Genomic DNA, 15,044 nt, shown 5'->3' on the forward strand with positions numbered 1-15,044 from the left:
TTTAGCTACGCCCACGATACTTTCCTCTAAAATTTTATTTTATCTATTACACGTATGTATACTTAGGTTAGAAATTACCGTGAATGAACAATAATAACATTTAATCCACTAAAAGCATAAAACAATATTGATTTATAGTTAATATTAACATGTTTGCCTTATTCACGGCCGCCGAGAGGGATTCATAGAAAGATTTTCATTTTATTCAAGTACATATAATTTCAAACTTTCATTGAAACATAAAGATAGGTCCTGCTGGGGATCGGTTATGGGATCAAGTGGATCCAAAGAAAGAAATCAGTGGGCCGAATATCGTGGCAAAGGTGAGCCGAAGCCGAAAAAACACACCAAAGCAGGTCAAAAATCAAGCTTATGCTGACAGTTTTCTGCGGCTACTCCGGAAATTGACTTTAACAACTGTTTCGAGGAATGGAAAAACGTTGGCACTAAGTCAAGTTGGAGCCAAGAGGAATTTCTTTGAGGTGGACGACATAAATTTTAAAGAATAAATGAATGACATTAAAATTATAAGCATTGTCTTACTATTTTTTGCTCATAGTAGTATAACCCCTTAAAAATGTCAGGTTTTGAGAAACTAGAGTTGGGAAACTTTGGGAAACTAGAGTTTTGAGACAGTCTAAGCGTGGGAAAGAGCATTCAACTTTCCAAGAAATTAATCGCTCATAGATTGAAGTGGGTTTTTAAGGAATCTCTTTAACAAAGGTATCTCAGAAGCTTTTGTCAAGCCAAAGCAAGAGATTACTTCGTAATTACTTAATAATTACTCGCAATCTGACGCGAAAATTTCAAACCATTAATACATACCAAGTGGCATAAGAATGCGTGCGACTTGAATTGGGTCACTCAGTTGTACATTTTAAAAATGTCTCTCCACTCTCTCGTGAGTACTTTACTGTATTTCGTTAGATGTTCCATTTCTTTTGTTTTATGTTTTAGTGATTTTCTTATCGATTTACTTGCATTGTGTACATTTAACAAAACTTGTAACACATACATAGGTAGAGTTTTTCCCAAACGGAAAATGACATAATCGCTCTCGGTGCTGGTGATTATTATTGCAATAAGCAAAACAAATAAAATTATATATTAGTAAAAAATGCCAAAAAAGGTCACTTAGAAAGTGGACGTTTATACAAAATTGTATAAATATGTACTTTTGTATTGAAAGTATCAGAAATATTACTCACTGGCTAAATAATCGAAGGACGACACAAATTATAATAAACATCAATGCCATTCCTACCAGTACGCCAATCATTGCCGGATCGATATAGGTCTCTGGTCCACGCTTGTCGCCGCGCCCTATTTTTATGAGAAAAATGTTGTTATTTTATTTAATTTTTAAATGCATTTCGTTATTGTAAGAGCAAAGGGAAGGAAACAAATGAGTAATAAGTTTTTGGAAAAAAAATTAACAGTTTCCTCAACTTTTTCATTTTGTAAAATAATTTATTTTGTGTAAAGTGTTTATATCGCATTAGTGTGAAGTGCTAATAATATATTCATTTTGAGTAGCTACCCTTGCATTCGACTGTCCCATCTTTGCCCCAAAAGGGCATCATTTCATAACGGCAAGCGCAGCGTCCATCACGGCATTCGGTTTGATAGTGTTTTACCTCGCATTGTTCGTTAAAGAAACAAGACTCATTCACAGCAGCCTCTGAAATGAAAACATGTTTTACTTTATATAATAAAAATCTATATGCTTGTATGGCAATAAGTTCGATAATATGTTTCCGAAAGTAAACTTTAGTAATCGTTGTTTCCCCTGAAGAACATTTTCTTTCTGCATTTTCCACTCAGGCTAAACTAATAATTGAGGGCTATAGTGACCCTCGTTGGACTCTCAAAACTGACATTGTTTTCGGTGTTTAAAGTATTCCTCTATTTTTTTACACTAAGAAGAAAGACCTAATGAATCAGTGGTTTATTGCGAGATCTTTCGCTTCATGACTTTATGGAATGAGGCCGCGCTATTTTTAAACTATTTTTTTAAATAAACATGAAAATTATTATATTAAATATAGCAGTTTAATATCGTGGTGGAAAATTTTCTAATCGACCTTCTAATATCAAATCCTACTAAATTGAAAAACACATTATAAATTGTAGACGTGCGGGTGACATAGTACTTTATTGCAATGTGTAATACTGTTGTCAGTTCGTGTATGGAATAGGAAAATTTCACCAAAAAAAAAGGATGTGGACCAAGTTGTGAGAATCTTTTTAGAACTTCTTCTGCAGTAACTTCAATGTCATGATGCGTGTGCGGAACGCCAGGCCGATCAATCTATCTTGAAGCTTGTTCATCCTCAGCCACGTTTTCATGAGGCGAAGTGTCGGAAAAGATCGTTTCGAGCTAGCATTCGTCGCAGAAAGCGTGCAGAATATTTATTTGGTTTTCAAAGCACATGCTTTTCTAGGAGCAGCAAACTCAGTTGAAATCCATCCAATACTTCTCTAGAAAAACGCGTCTTCAAATCTTCGCCGATTGTATCCAACAAAGGCATATACACTGAGACTCTGTAGTATTCTTTGCAAGTTCTCACGCAGAAATGTTCCCGTTTTGTTTGGCGGACGCAGATTCTTGGTTTTTCTTCGTCATCTTTCAGTTCTGCTGCCATTTTTTTCGTGTCTGAATAAATGGATCGAAAAGGTTCTTCAGCTTTTTATCATCGATTTCAGAAAAAGCAGTGTATCTGTCATATTTGATGTCTTTGCCAGATCGATCGATTCTTTCTGAAGAATCACACTAGGTGAATGAGTTAGAGATAAAACATCACGTAGGCAAAAAATCCCAATTATAAATTCAAATTTGCACACGGATGCGATGAGTATCGTTGCCCATTTCCTAATCTGCATCGACCGGAACACATGGTAGTCAGACGTGGCTAGGTCTGGGTTATACGGCAAGTGAAGCGAAACATCCAAATAGTTTATAGCCAGTCTTACAACATGAGGTGGAACGTGGTCATGATAAAAAACTATTGTCTCGGATGTAGTCGGAAATTTGGGATTTTTTCGACTGGTAGCGTTCTCATTAACAGTGAAACTTATTAGAATAGAAATGCACCCGGTTTTAGAAGTACATAATATAGCACGCTCTTCCGATCCCTCCAACTATAGACCATTAATTTGGCGTCATGATTCGATTTTGCTATAGATTTGGCTGGTTGACCAGATTTCACATATGAGTTATTGCTTAGGGTCGTAATAGCTCAATTTTTATCATCAGTCACAAAACTAGGGAAAAACTTTTGTTTTTTGTGACGTTCAAGTAACAATAAGCAAAATCGTCTTTCAAGGTCTCTTGGTTTTAATTCATATCACACTTAATTTCCTATCTTTTCAATGTATTCCGATGCGTTTAAACGTTTTGAAATGGCTGCTTGAGTGACTCCGAAGGATTCTCTGAGCTCTTCTGGTGTTTAACAACTGCTCATCTTCAAACTTTTTTTACCGCCCAAGATGTTTTTCGCCTTCCTAGCAAAAATTGCCACCTTTAGCACGTTCGTTCAGCTAGACCGAGTTTACCATAAACTCTCACCAAAGCACGAATGCTTTTGACTGAAACACTTGATATTAATGAAAAACACTTTTCAAGCACAAGTTCGACATATTTTACGTAAAAGTTTACTCTTCCCCATGCTTATTCATCATATTGGAGCAATGACAATGCAAGTTTGACCCAATATATACATATATAGAAAACTTATATCACGCCAATTTATGTGTAACGCAGAATTGTGTCTCCATAAACCTCAAAAAATTTGGTGCTCAGTCTTGAAAAAAACCTCTTTATTTTACATTCGACGGATTAGGCTAAAGCAACCTTATCTTCGCAATGGAATTGGCATTTATCTTCTTGTCTTTGGATTATTATGCCTTTGGACTAAAAGTTTTACGCAACATATGATATAACGGCCCATTTGTTACCACTATTTATACCAAATAAAAAAACATTAACTAGTGCTTTGCCAGCTCTTAGTACTGCGAAGAATATATATACATACATTTATATATATAGAAGATATTTTGTAAAAAATTATTAACTTTAAATAAATAACCAACCAACCTTTTCCACATTTATCAATATGATTGGTCACCGGTAAATCCTCAGTGCATTGACATGACTTCTTCTTAGCATCACAAATGGAACCTGGAAAGCCGCACTCCAATGTGTTCTCACACTTATCGCCGAACTTCTTTTGTCCTCGGCTGGCATAGTCTATGGAAAAAAGTGCAACTTATTAGAATAAAAATGTAACAGTAGATAAATAAAGCTCAAAATATTGCTATTTTTAGCAAGCACTTCACAGCACAATGCAAATGTAAATGTATTTGTATATATTTATGTATATATAAGTATGTGTGTCGTAGCTCCATACTATATATAGCAAATAAATGATTTTTTTTAAATACACATGTATATGCATAACAATGTAAATAAGCATTAAGGCGGCTCTGCCAGTCAACAAAGGAAATGCGGCACACCACGGCGTATGAGCAACCAAAATAAACGCTTCACATAAAATATATAAAAAAATTATATAAAAGAATGTGTGGCCGCACCCTAAAGTGCATGCATAATGCATCATATGTGTTTTATTTATATGTGCATATGGTAATATTGTGAACTTTTTATTTCCGCCATAATGCGCCCCAAGGGGCTGCATGCGCAAATGTGCATTTGTATATAAATATTTATGTACATACATATGCATATGCTATATATAGACACATATATTGTATTTGAGTGTGTTTGTGTTTGTGTTTTATTGTCCTTTGTCTGTGCTTGTGTGTGTGTGGAAAAAGAGTGATGATGACATTTTGTGGGCTGCATGCTGGCCGCTAGGGAAAACAATGGCGTCAATTTTATAAAAAGGCACAGCATCAGCGATTCCGAAAATGCCAACACCAGCAACAATAGTGTCATATTCAAAAGCAAATACCAGAAGTATGCACCCAACCGCATTTGTGTGTGTGTGTGTGGGTTAGTAACCCGTACGTTTAGTATGCAAACATCTACTTAAGGTGCTTTTACAACACACGCACACGCACACGCATGCATACTCATGCCTGCAACTGTGTATGTGTGAGTTTCAAGTGGTTTAGCTTAATTTTATTGTCTTACGCTACATTGGTTTTGCATATTTGATTATGCAGCCACACCGCCATCCATTCGTGTACGTGTGCATGTGTGCGGCTGAATTACAAATGTGCATTAAAATTCAGTTATGTGGCACATGCGTGTATGCAGTTAAGCATATGGCTTGGTATAAGCTCAAGTGGCATCAAAGATACAAATCTGTGGTGACCTGGAAATTGTTGCTCTACTTTCATCCACTACTTGCCTTTGTGCTTGTTGTTTTTTTATTTCTTGTTTTTCGTTTTTATCTTCTTTTGTTCACAAACTGAAAACGGCTTTAGAGATAGTTTCAGCTTTTTAGAGTCGACTTAATTTTAATAATAAATAAATGCCATTGTTTATCCTTTTGTATTTGATATCCTTAAGCTGTCTTTTACTCTGCTTTTGGTTTCCTTTTCTTTAGAAATCCGTCTTTATCAAAAAAAAATGCCAGAAGGTCAAAGAAAATCTTTCAAACTGGCAAAGAGCTTTAGAAATATTCAACAGCAGAGAATTCATTACACATACACACACATATTTTTATGAGTAATGAAAAGACTTCGGAATTCGCGTTATTTTGCCTTATGGTGTTTACGTTACATTTTGAAAAGACTTTAAACTTTTGTCATATTAAAACTCAGAACTGTATAGTGAGTCTTTGGCAGCATAACACCTTAAGCTTATTCACTTATGTATACAAAGAATGGAATTTTTTTGCAAATATGTCCAAGTAAAATGTATATGTTTGGGAATGTTCTTCGAAAATTTGAAATGGTGGAAACCTCCGAATCCCAAAATTCAATATGTAAATCGATAAAGAAAAGAAACGGCCCAGTCCCTTGCACATGAGTTCAAAAGTTAGTAGGAGACGAGGCTGTACCTCCGGCGGGCACAAGGATCTTTCAAGCTGTGTCGCCAGCAGTACTGCGACTGGAATGGGAGCAAGTTGCGATGCTTGTATATAGTTGGTACTACTGTCAATCTAACTCATACAGCGCGCTGTTGCATACAGTTTATGAAAGGATTTGAGTGTATCATTCCTGCCAAATGATTGGATTCCCGATGCTGTTTTGGAGAAGGAAGGATATCTAGGGTGCAGGCAGCTTCTGTCTGAGTCTGAGTTTTCTGCTTAGGACGCATGAACTTCTAAACGCATGTTTGCATCAGAGACACCTATTTGATAGGTTAGGGTGTTTGCGTGGTACGCCGGCCGAGGACTGGGTACATGTTATTGCAGAATGCCCGATGTAGTCGGACATTAGAGATCTGGGTGGTATGGACTATGACTAGCTGGGCTGATGGACGTTGAGATATTAACGATGTGATCTCCACTAGTCGGAGTGCCGAACAGTTAGAGTTTTTTGGGGGGTGAGTTGTTTAGACGGCGAAGGCGTTTAACTGGGTATTAGGGTTAGCTTCTTGTGTGAATGGTGTGTGCGTGTAATGCACATATGGGATCTAACCCTCGGCCACCAGTCCAGAACAGTACGAAAACTCAGTTGGTAGCAGCTTCGACTACGAGGCCAATCTGCTCATGCGGACTAGCACTTCGGACTGACACTTTGTCAGTTGAGTGTGGAGTTGCATTGCAACCAGATGCCGGACCCTGAGTACAGCAGAGATTTTAGATGGGCCTCGAACCCTACCAAGGTTTTTGGTGTGTCCATTCCACACTGCCAATTGGTACTAAAAATGCCAGGCACTGTCAACGCGCTAATCAACGCCAAGCCAAGCTTTCGACGGTGAGCGAACCGAAAGCGGCTTTATAAAAAAGAAAATGTGGGGATGTAGACGAGAAGCTAAACGCCAAGCCACGGAAATAAATCCGATTTACATTTTTTTAAATTTTATTATTACTATTACTGGTTGCAATTAAAATTTCATTATTTTTATTTCACTCTTAAAAACCTATTATAGCGTTTAAAAATCTAAAAAATACGCAAATCCTCCATTTTAATTTTGTAATAAATTATTAGCAATAATTCTCTAATAACTTAATGCATTCCCTAAACACTCGTGAATGTAAATTATAGCAATTTGTCACAAGAATTTATTTATTACAACTGATTTGTATTAGTAAATTAATAGAAGGAGGTAAATAATTTGCCTTCTACACATGCAAATATCATATGTCAATAAGGTATATAATTGAAGTATGTATTTCAACTATGTAATTCAAACATTTATATAGTTAGTGGGTTACACCCACACTCCAATTGAATTAACAACTCCTCCCCAATAATTACAGAGTTTGCGTGCCTTAACTACTCAGCAATTTTCTATACACTATCCTGCTGGGAACAACACGTTTAGTTCGAACCCACACCTTCAGCTTACGAGTCGTTAGGCCGCCTGCCAGGGATACATGATTTGAAGTACCCTCACGAAGTGGCTCACAACCAAACCCGGCGCCATAATCCTCGCCACTTTTCCTACTGTATTATAATATAATAAGCTAATCTCATGTTTCAGGAAAACTAAATATTTTTTCCTGTTAATATTATACATTTACTTATCGCAATAGTGTACATACATATGTAAAATTGTTCACAGCATGCCTGCATTGTTTTTGTAATTAATACCAATTTTTTTTCGAACTAAGCTTGCCAACTTTGCATCACTCTATGAAATTTCCATCACTTTGCTCTTATCGCTGAATGCCTTACAAAGCGACGACAGTGCTGAGTGTTTGAGGTTAATTTGTTTGGCACCTAGAGATGGCTGCTATTTCGGGATCAATAATATATGTGCACGATATCGATAGTTCTGGCAGGCATAAGAAATCGATGAATAATAAATGGCACAATTTTTTTATAAACAAATAAAGTGTCGGCAATCTGTCTGCTAAATATGTCAAAAACGCGACTTCGCCACTTCGCTAGCCGGCAGACCTAACTTTCAAGGCTTTCGCACTTAGAAGTCCACAGACTTGACAATGATTTCACTCATGGTAATGTTCCACATCCATGTTTAACCCGTTAGTCCGAAGAAGGTCGTTTGTGTTGCATTTAAGAAGTATCGATATCAATATCCATAATGTCGATGTCACTTTCGATTGCCCGTGATATCGACAATTGAAAAAAAACTATAGATAAAAGTTTTTCTTTATAGTCTATAGAAAAGTTTCAGATAGGAATTAAGAGTTAGATATACCATACACCATATCATACGTCATCCTTAAATGGAAGAAGTGCGCCCTAACTCACTCTAGTGCTATCACGACCCAAATTGGGGAGTCAAAACAAAATATTTTACCTTCAAAAACTAACGTACTTCCTGCTCAAATACTTAAAGAAAGAGAAACTCAAGAAACATCCAGCAAAAATCTAACGAAAAGATTTGTCCGTATACAGAAGTATGTAACTGTAATCCAGTTCCAAATATAAGCAATTAGAACGATTTTCATAAAACTAACTGCAAAGCTCTCACCTCTTCCCACTCTCTATCTCTGAACTATTGTGCGGATATTAAAAAACTAATATAGACTAGGGTAGATAGTTTTTGGTAACAAAAAAACTTAGTAGGAAGAAACCCATCGGAAACGAAAGATAAAATAACGAACATTAAATGTAAAATAATTTACAGGCGATCTGAGGTCGTCGAAAATAAAAGTGGAGAGGCGTGGTTGAATTTTTAATGGTTATAAACAACTTATTTCCGGCAATGTTACGACTCTTATAGATAAAAGTGATATGGCAATATTGTACTTATAGAAAAGATCTACAACAACCAACCACGTCCTTCTCTTCCTTTTTCCGATCGCAGCTTTTGGTATATTTTTCAAACACTGCTGTACTAGTCTAAGTGATAATCATAACTCAGCAGTTTTTCTTTACTTATAATAAAAATGCTATCTGAAATGCAGATCTAGGCTATACTCATTACCTTGCAGACCAAAGCGTGTGTTACAAAATATCTTAAAAAGCGCAAAAGCTATTGCAAAAGCTCTCAAAAGCTGTAGCTCGTATTTACAAACACCTTTCAACACTTAAGAGCTTGTGAAAATAAAGGATGTTATCTTCAAGGCTCAAAGCAGATGATCTTATTTGATAAAACATTGTCTTCTTTGCGTTGTTCCATTAATTACAAGACACTATATGCTCTCTTACAAGATTATCATAAGTATTACATAAGAGAAAGTGCAGTCTTACTCACCGAATGGTGGGGTGGTAGTTTCCGGGCTCATGCTGAAAGTGTTGACTAAGAAGAAATTGTCACCATCATCGCTGTGCACCGTGGGCAACAGGAAAAGGATGAACATGGCATAGAACACATACGAAATGGTGAAAGGGACACGTGTTTGCGGTGTAGAAATCATTGACGTAAATGAACTGGCGCACAAGTCACTGCCAACTAGTGATGTGGATGCTGCGGCCGCGGCTGTTCGGGGTAGTCGTGTCGGCAACGACTTACGCGCAGGCAACTGTGTCAGCAGCGATGGCACTAATGGTGAGCCGCCACTTGGTTTCCCATGATGTTGGTTGTTGTTGCCCGTAATGCCACACAGTACTAGCGATTCTTGTAGGCGCAGCATTTTCGCGGCGAACGCTTGAATATTGAATAATGAAGTGGCGAAACCACAAATTGATAGCCAGAAAACCGTTAGAAATGGCAACGTTAGGAATGCACTACTTTTAGTATTGGACTTAGTTGTGACATTCTGATTGTAATTGCCTGACACGGACACGCCGCGATCGACATCGGCGTCGTGGCGTTCCACCGATGGCGAAATATTCAGAGACGTTTCCATTTTATGTACGTTGCTGGCCATTTCACTTAGACGAGTATCCTTAAAATCGGTGTTTTCGTTATTTCGTGTTAAAGCTTTCGTAGAGTTAATTGTATTTTTGTTAATTTTACAAACTACACATTTATATTTTTCTAGAATGTTTTTCTCGTCGCATTTTATAATAGCATTGCGATTGTTTTGATCGTCTAACGGCTCATAACAATGGCGTGCATTGTTTTTAATTGTGTACGTTTTTGTTTTTCTTTTTGTTGTTGTTATTAATATTATTAAGTAGTTGCTGTTGTAATGTTGGGTATGCCTCTTACGATTCCCTTTGCTATTACTATCCGGTCCGAGCCGCAGTGTAACATAGACTGTTCGATAATCAGCAATAACGGCAACATTTGCGGCGACAGCAACAACGACGACGACGACGACGACAACGACAACGACGACGACGATCACGAAAGCATCAGCAACAGCAGAAGCGGCAGTTGTGTGAACGGCGGCAGCAACAGTGTTTATTTGAAGCGATAACAATGGTTGATACGAACGTTGTATTTTCCTCACATTCATTCGCTAACATTTGTTTCGTATGTATAGTTTAGCGTCTTTACTACGACTGCCGTGAGCAGTGGAGACGAAAGCTTTATGGTGGGGCTTTACAGCCCCATCTGATCTCATATTATGTTGTCGTCGTCGTGGTCCTCATCCATTCTGTTCGATTTTTCAAACTTGATACGCTCTAATTTGCCGCTTTCAGATTTTCTGCTGTTGGTTGCGCCACATAAAAAACCTGGAAGAATATCGGTAAAGAAGTGAGACGGAATATGAAACTTATATGTACATACAAGTATATGTATATAACACAGTACAACAGCTAATCTGGTGGGTGAGAAATTCCAAGTCAGGGTGATGGTACTAGGTCAGTATAGTAAAACCCTCAAAGGGTTTGGCGTTCGTATGTGTCATTTTTTTTGACCTTTTAAATTTGTTTCTTATCTTGATGTTTTTTCGCTTAGTTGTAACATTGTAAAAAAAAACTACGTTTTTGTCAAAATGTTACAACAAAGCGAAAAAACATCAAGATAAGGCCTAGTACCATCACCCTGACTTGGAATTTCTCACCCCCCAGACAATAATCCCAAAAATGTTCTACAGTGTAATATAATATGCCCGCTATACAAGGTGCGTTCCCAAAGTAAACAGGACTTTTTGAATTTAGTGCCCCCCCCCCCATGATGATGCCAGTCCAGTGAGAATTGCCTGACATTTTATCCATTGAAAGTGAAGTTATTGCGTTTTAAGTGTCAGTATGTTTGTGTTATCGGTGCGAAAATGAGCTTCGAACAAAGAGCCAACTTTAAATTTTGTTTTAAAATTGGTAAAACTTTTACCGAAAGGTTTCAATTGATGAAACAAGTTTATGGCGATGATTGCCTATCCCTTAGCAAAGTGCACGAGTTGTTTCAACGTTTTCAAAGTGGTCGTGAGGACATAAATGACGATCAACATGTGGGCCAATCAAAATCCGTTATCACCGGAAATTCCATCGAAACTTTGCATGACTTCATCGAAAATCAGACGAAATCATCATTGAAATTCATGGAAATGGAATTGAACATCTAAAACATCGATTTATCGCATTTTAACCGAACATTTGGGCTTACGAAAGGTGTGTGCACGGTTTGTTCCGCACAAATTGACTGACGACCAAAAATTGTTCAGAATCAGAATCAACGATCGACGCTTATGACCGATTATTTGACCAAAAATCACATTTTAACCATTAACCACTCCCCGTATTCACCTGATATGGCATCGTGCGACTTCTTCGTTTTTGAAAAAATGAATTTGCTCATGAAAGGAAAGCGTTATGTGGACGTAGAGGCCATTCAAAGGGCTTGCACCGGCATACTGGCGGCCATACCGCCCAACGAGCTAAAACACTCGTTCGATATGCTTTTGGACCGTGCAAAAAGCTGTATTAAAGCAGAAGAAGACTATTTTGAATAAAATAAATTGATTTTGCCGAAAAACCATTTGTTCTGTATTTTTTTTAAAGTTCTGTTTTATGTCGGAATTTACAGTAGCATGCAAAGGTTATAAACCCTTCGTTCAGATCCAATTTATCCGATTAATTATGCTCATAAACAAATTCGTGGAGAATGCGATAAGTAAACATGAAATAATTCTAAGATTAAATATGAGATTATATCTACTAGCAAGTCAGAAAAAAGCATTTTTGTTTGTTTTTTAGAGACATGTATTTGAGGAAAAAAGCGTGATTCTACTACTACCTATTTTTTTTTTAAGAAAAATCACATAAACTTCAAATTTAATGGAACATGTTTATTATCTTATTCATATTCAAAATGCCGCGGCTACGTCTTACATGATTAAACCGTGTAGTCTATTTTCAAAGAATCGTTCGAGCATTTCGACTGTTAACTGGCGAAAGACGTGCGTGATGTTTTGCTCTAAGGCCTGAATCGAATCGAGAGATTATCCGCATGGACTTAGACTTTACCTATCCAAACAGGAAAAAATCTAACGGTGCGATAACACACGATCTTGATGGCCAATTGACCGGCCTAAAACGTGAATTTATCTGTTCACCGAAGTATTCTCTCAATAAATCCATTGATTGATGCGATCACAAGCTTCAATTTCAGGCATCAAATAGTCGGTTATTAGGTCGCCATTTAGGGTTACGTTCTCAACGGCATTTAAAGAAATATGGACCGATGATGACCGTTGTTTTTTCAGTACATTTTAGTATGTTTCTATTAATTTTAAAACCACATAGATTCCCTTGATCTCGCCAGCGAACTTCAGTAGGGACTTCGAAAAAAAAGGCGTCGGGCGGTAGTGAATATTTTTCTACTTTGAATTATCTCAAATCCAAAAACCAAAAAATTCTCCTGTAGTAGATGAAAGCACGTAATGATCTGACGACTTGTCAATCTTATTTCTTTTATCATTACCTGATAAATATAACTTTTAGGTCCAACCGTTTCGGAGAAAATTTTCTCATCGACTCTGTAAACATCGTTTCAAGCAAACAGTTTGAAGTGTTGGCAGCCAATTACAAAATTCTTACAAACACGCTTAGATCTCCGAAACTGTTTGCCGAATCAACTTAGAATTTTCGGAGAATATTTTTAAATAAAAGGTATACCAAAGTTAAGGCAAGATTGTAATTAACGCAAGATTTATATTTACCGTCAATTAAGTATGTGGTAAATAATTGAAAACCCTAAAAAAATTGTTAGCTGACAATTTGAAAAATAATGAAAGCTTAGAAGCCGCAGTTCGAAATTCTCATCCAAAATCCATCTTTTTAAAAAAGGAAAATTGCGCAACTGAGTTTCTCCAGATTTCACTTCTACACGACCAGATCGGTCTGAATATTATATTCTACAGTGGTAGCTTGTTTTTCAAGCAGAGCCGTGATTTTGGCCTTAGGAGCCACTACAGCTGCGCACACCTTAACCTTAGCTGAGTTCTCTTAATTTTCACGACGCCTCTCCATGTACGTCTTTTATGAATTGTAATTCCCAGATACATATGTATTTTGCGCTTATGTTTGTTGATAGGAACTGTCCATATAAGGCCACTAGAGTACATATTTCGCAGCTGAGGGTATACACCACTTGTATGGACTTTTCGGTATTAATGTGAATAACCATTTTGTGAGCCTGCCGTTCAATTACGCTCGCAGTTTACTGAAGGCGGCAGTAGAATTGCTACTCGACACTAAAAGTGCAGTGTCATTCGCATAGGTCATCGTAATTATGGAATCATATTTTAACACTAAGAGGTCAACCTTGTAGATAATGTGGAGCACACAAAAGGCTTCTGCTATGCTAGAATTGTCACTAAACTCGTTACAAGTAAAGGTGTTTTCGAAATGTGTAATCCGCTTTTCCTAGCATTGCCATAGTTCGGCACCAGAGACTTCTGCGGTTGACAATTGGTGGGCAACTGGATATCGGCTTTTTCTTTTGTTTATTGCTTTCTGGATCTCCTGGTCTACCAGCACCCAGATATACTTCTACTGACTTATTGCGTAGTTTCCAGAAAGCCTTTCTGCTAACTTACCATGCATGCTAAAACGTATCTTCTCTCTCAGCTTTGTCATTATTTCATCAAACCAGGAAAGCCTGTCTCGCTCATGGTTGCTCTCTGTGGATCTAGCAATAGGCGTGCTCACGAGGGCATCATTTTGAATGCTACTGATCAGGGGTTCCACAGCATAGTCAATATTTGGTCAGAGCAAATGGTGCTGTTGGTATACACATTGTTCTCTAGCCATGTACGATATTTAAGAATGTTTGCCTCTTTGCCAAGTACACTTGCTATGTGTAGTATTAACTTCAAGCTGAACTATGCTGTGGTCAGATAGTATTTATGTTCGTCCAAACAGGTGAAAGTACGTTGTGTCTTGAGTTAAAACCTTTCGAGATAGCAAAATCAAGAACATCTGAAATATTCGTGAGGTCGGATTGCCAATAAGCTGGCGAAGCTGTCTGAGTAAAATAAGCCGAACACGAACCGTCAAAATAAGCGATTATGTTGTCAAAAACATACAAAGTTAACCTTTATATACAACCCGTTAAAGATGCCGCCTGTTATCAGTTTCGATAACATAGTTTTATATTTTTTCATATAATTTTAATTCACTAAACCAAATTCAATTACAATTTGTACAAAACTATCTTTATATTTCGTAAATTTCCACAGTTTTACTCTACATATACTGAACTTTTTTACTATAAATAATACCGTTAAATATGAATTGCACACCAACCAATACAAAATTATTCTGAGAATTAAAATAAATCCAAAAAAGTGATACATTTAAAACAAAAACATGGCAAAAAAATTTCAAATTTCCACCTTCACTGTACCAAATCATAGAACTCTGTAGCGACGCCCGTGTTTGGTTTGCCGCCATTGTACACGGTATCCTCATGCCCCTTGATAGTGTCAGTTTACAATGATACACATTAACACAGTTGTTGTTGTTTCCATTTTTATTTTTGGCCAAGCAAAACGAGCTATTTTCTAATGTTTGTCGGCAAGTAATTTCCGTTAGTAGCCCCAGGTATCCGATTTACCTAAGTAAATTTTGACGGATTTAATTTCCTACAGCTAGACCCA

At 37.2% G+C, this 15,044-nt stretch overlaps 1 protein-coding gene across 6 annotated transcripts in view; it reads right to left on the bottom strand.

Annotated features, from left to right (window-relative positions):
• The window catches only part of LOC126767864 (uncharacterized), a 31,769-nt gene that overhangs the window by 12,195 nt on the left and 4,530 nt on the right, over positions 1-15,044 (bottom strand). For all 6 annotated transcript variants that reach the window (XM_050485563.1, XM_050485562.1, XM_050485561.1 and 3 more), the window contains exons 2-5: positions 9,305-10,674; positions 4,097-4,249; positions 1,541-1,681; positions 1,209-1,323 (exon numbers count right to left, since the gene is read on the bottom strand). In XM_050485563.1, the coding sequence (XP_050341520.1) occupies positions 1,209-1,323; positions 1,541-1,681; positions 4,097-4,249; positions 9,305-10,454 (1,559 nt within the window). In that variant the 5' untranslated portion in view covers positions 10,455-10,674. The remainder of the gene's footprint in view (positions 1-1,208; positions 1,324-1,540; positions 1,682-4,096; positions 4,250-9,304; positions 10,675-15,044) is intronic.

The sequence above is a fragment of the Bactrocera neohumeralis genome, chromosome 2 (assembly GCF_024586455.1).
Source record: "Bactrocera neohumeralis isolate Rockhampton chromosome 2, APGP_CSIRO_Bneo_wtdbg2-racon-allhic-juicebox.fasta_v2, whole genome shotgun sequence".
In the NCBI taxonomy this organism is placed as follows: domain Eukaryota; kingdom Metazoa; phylum Arthropoda; class Insecta; order Diptera; family Tephritidae; genus Bactrocera; species Bactrocera neohumeralis.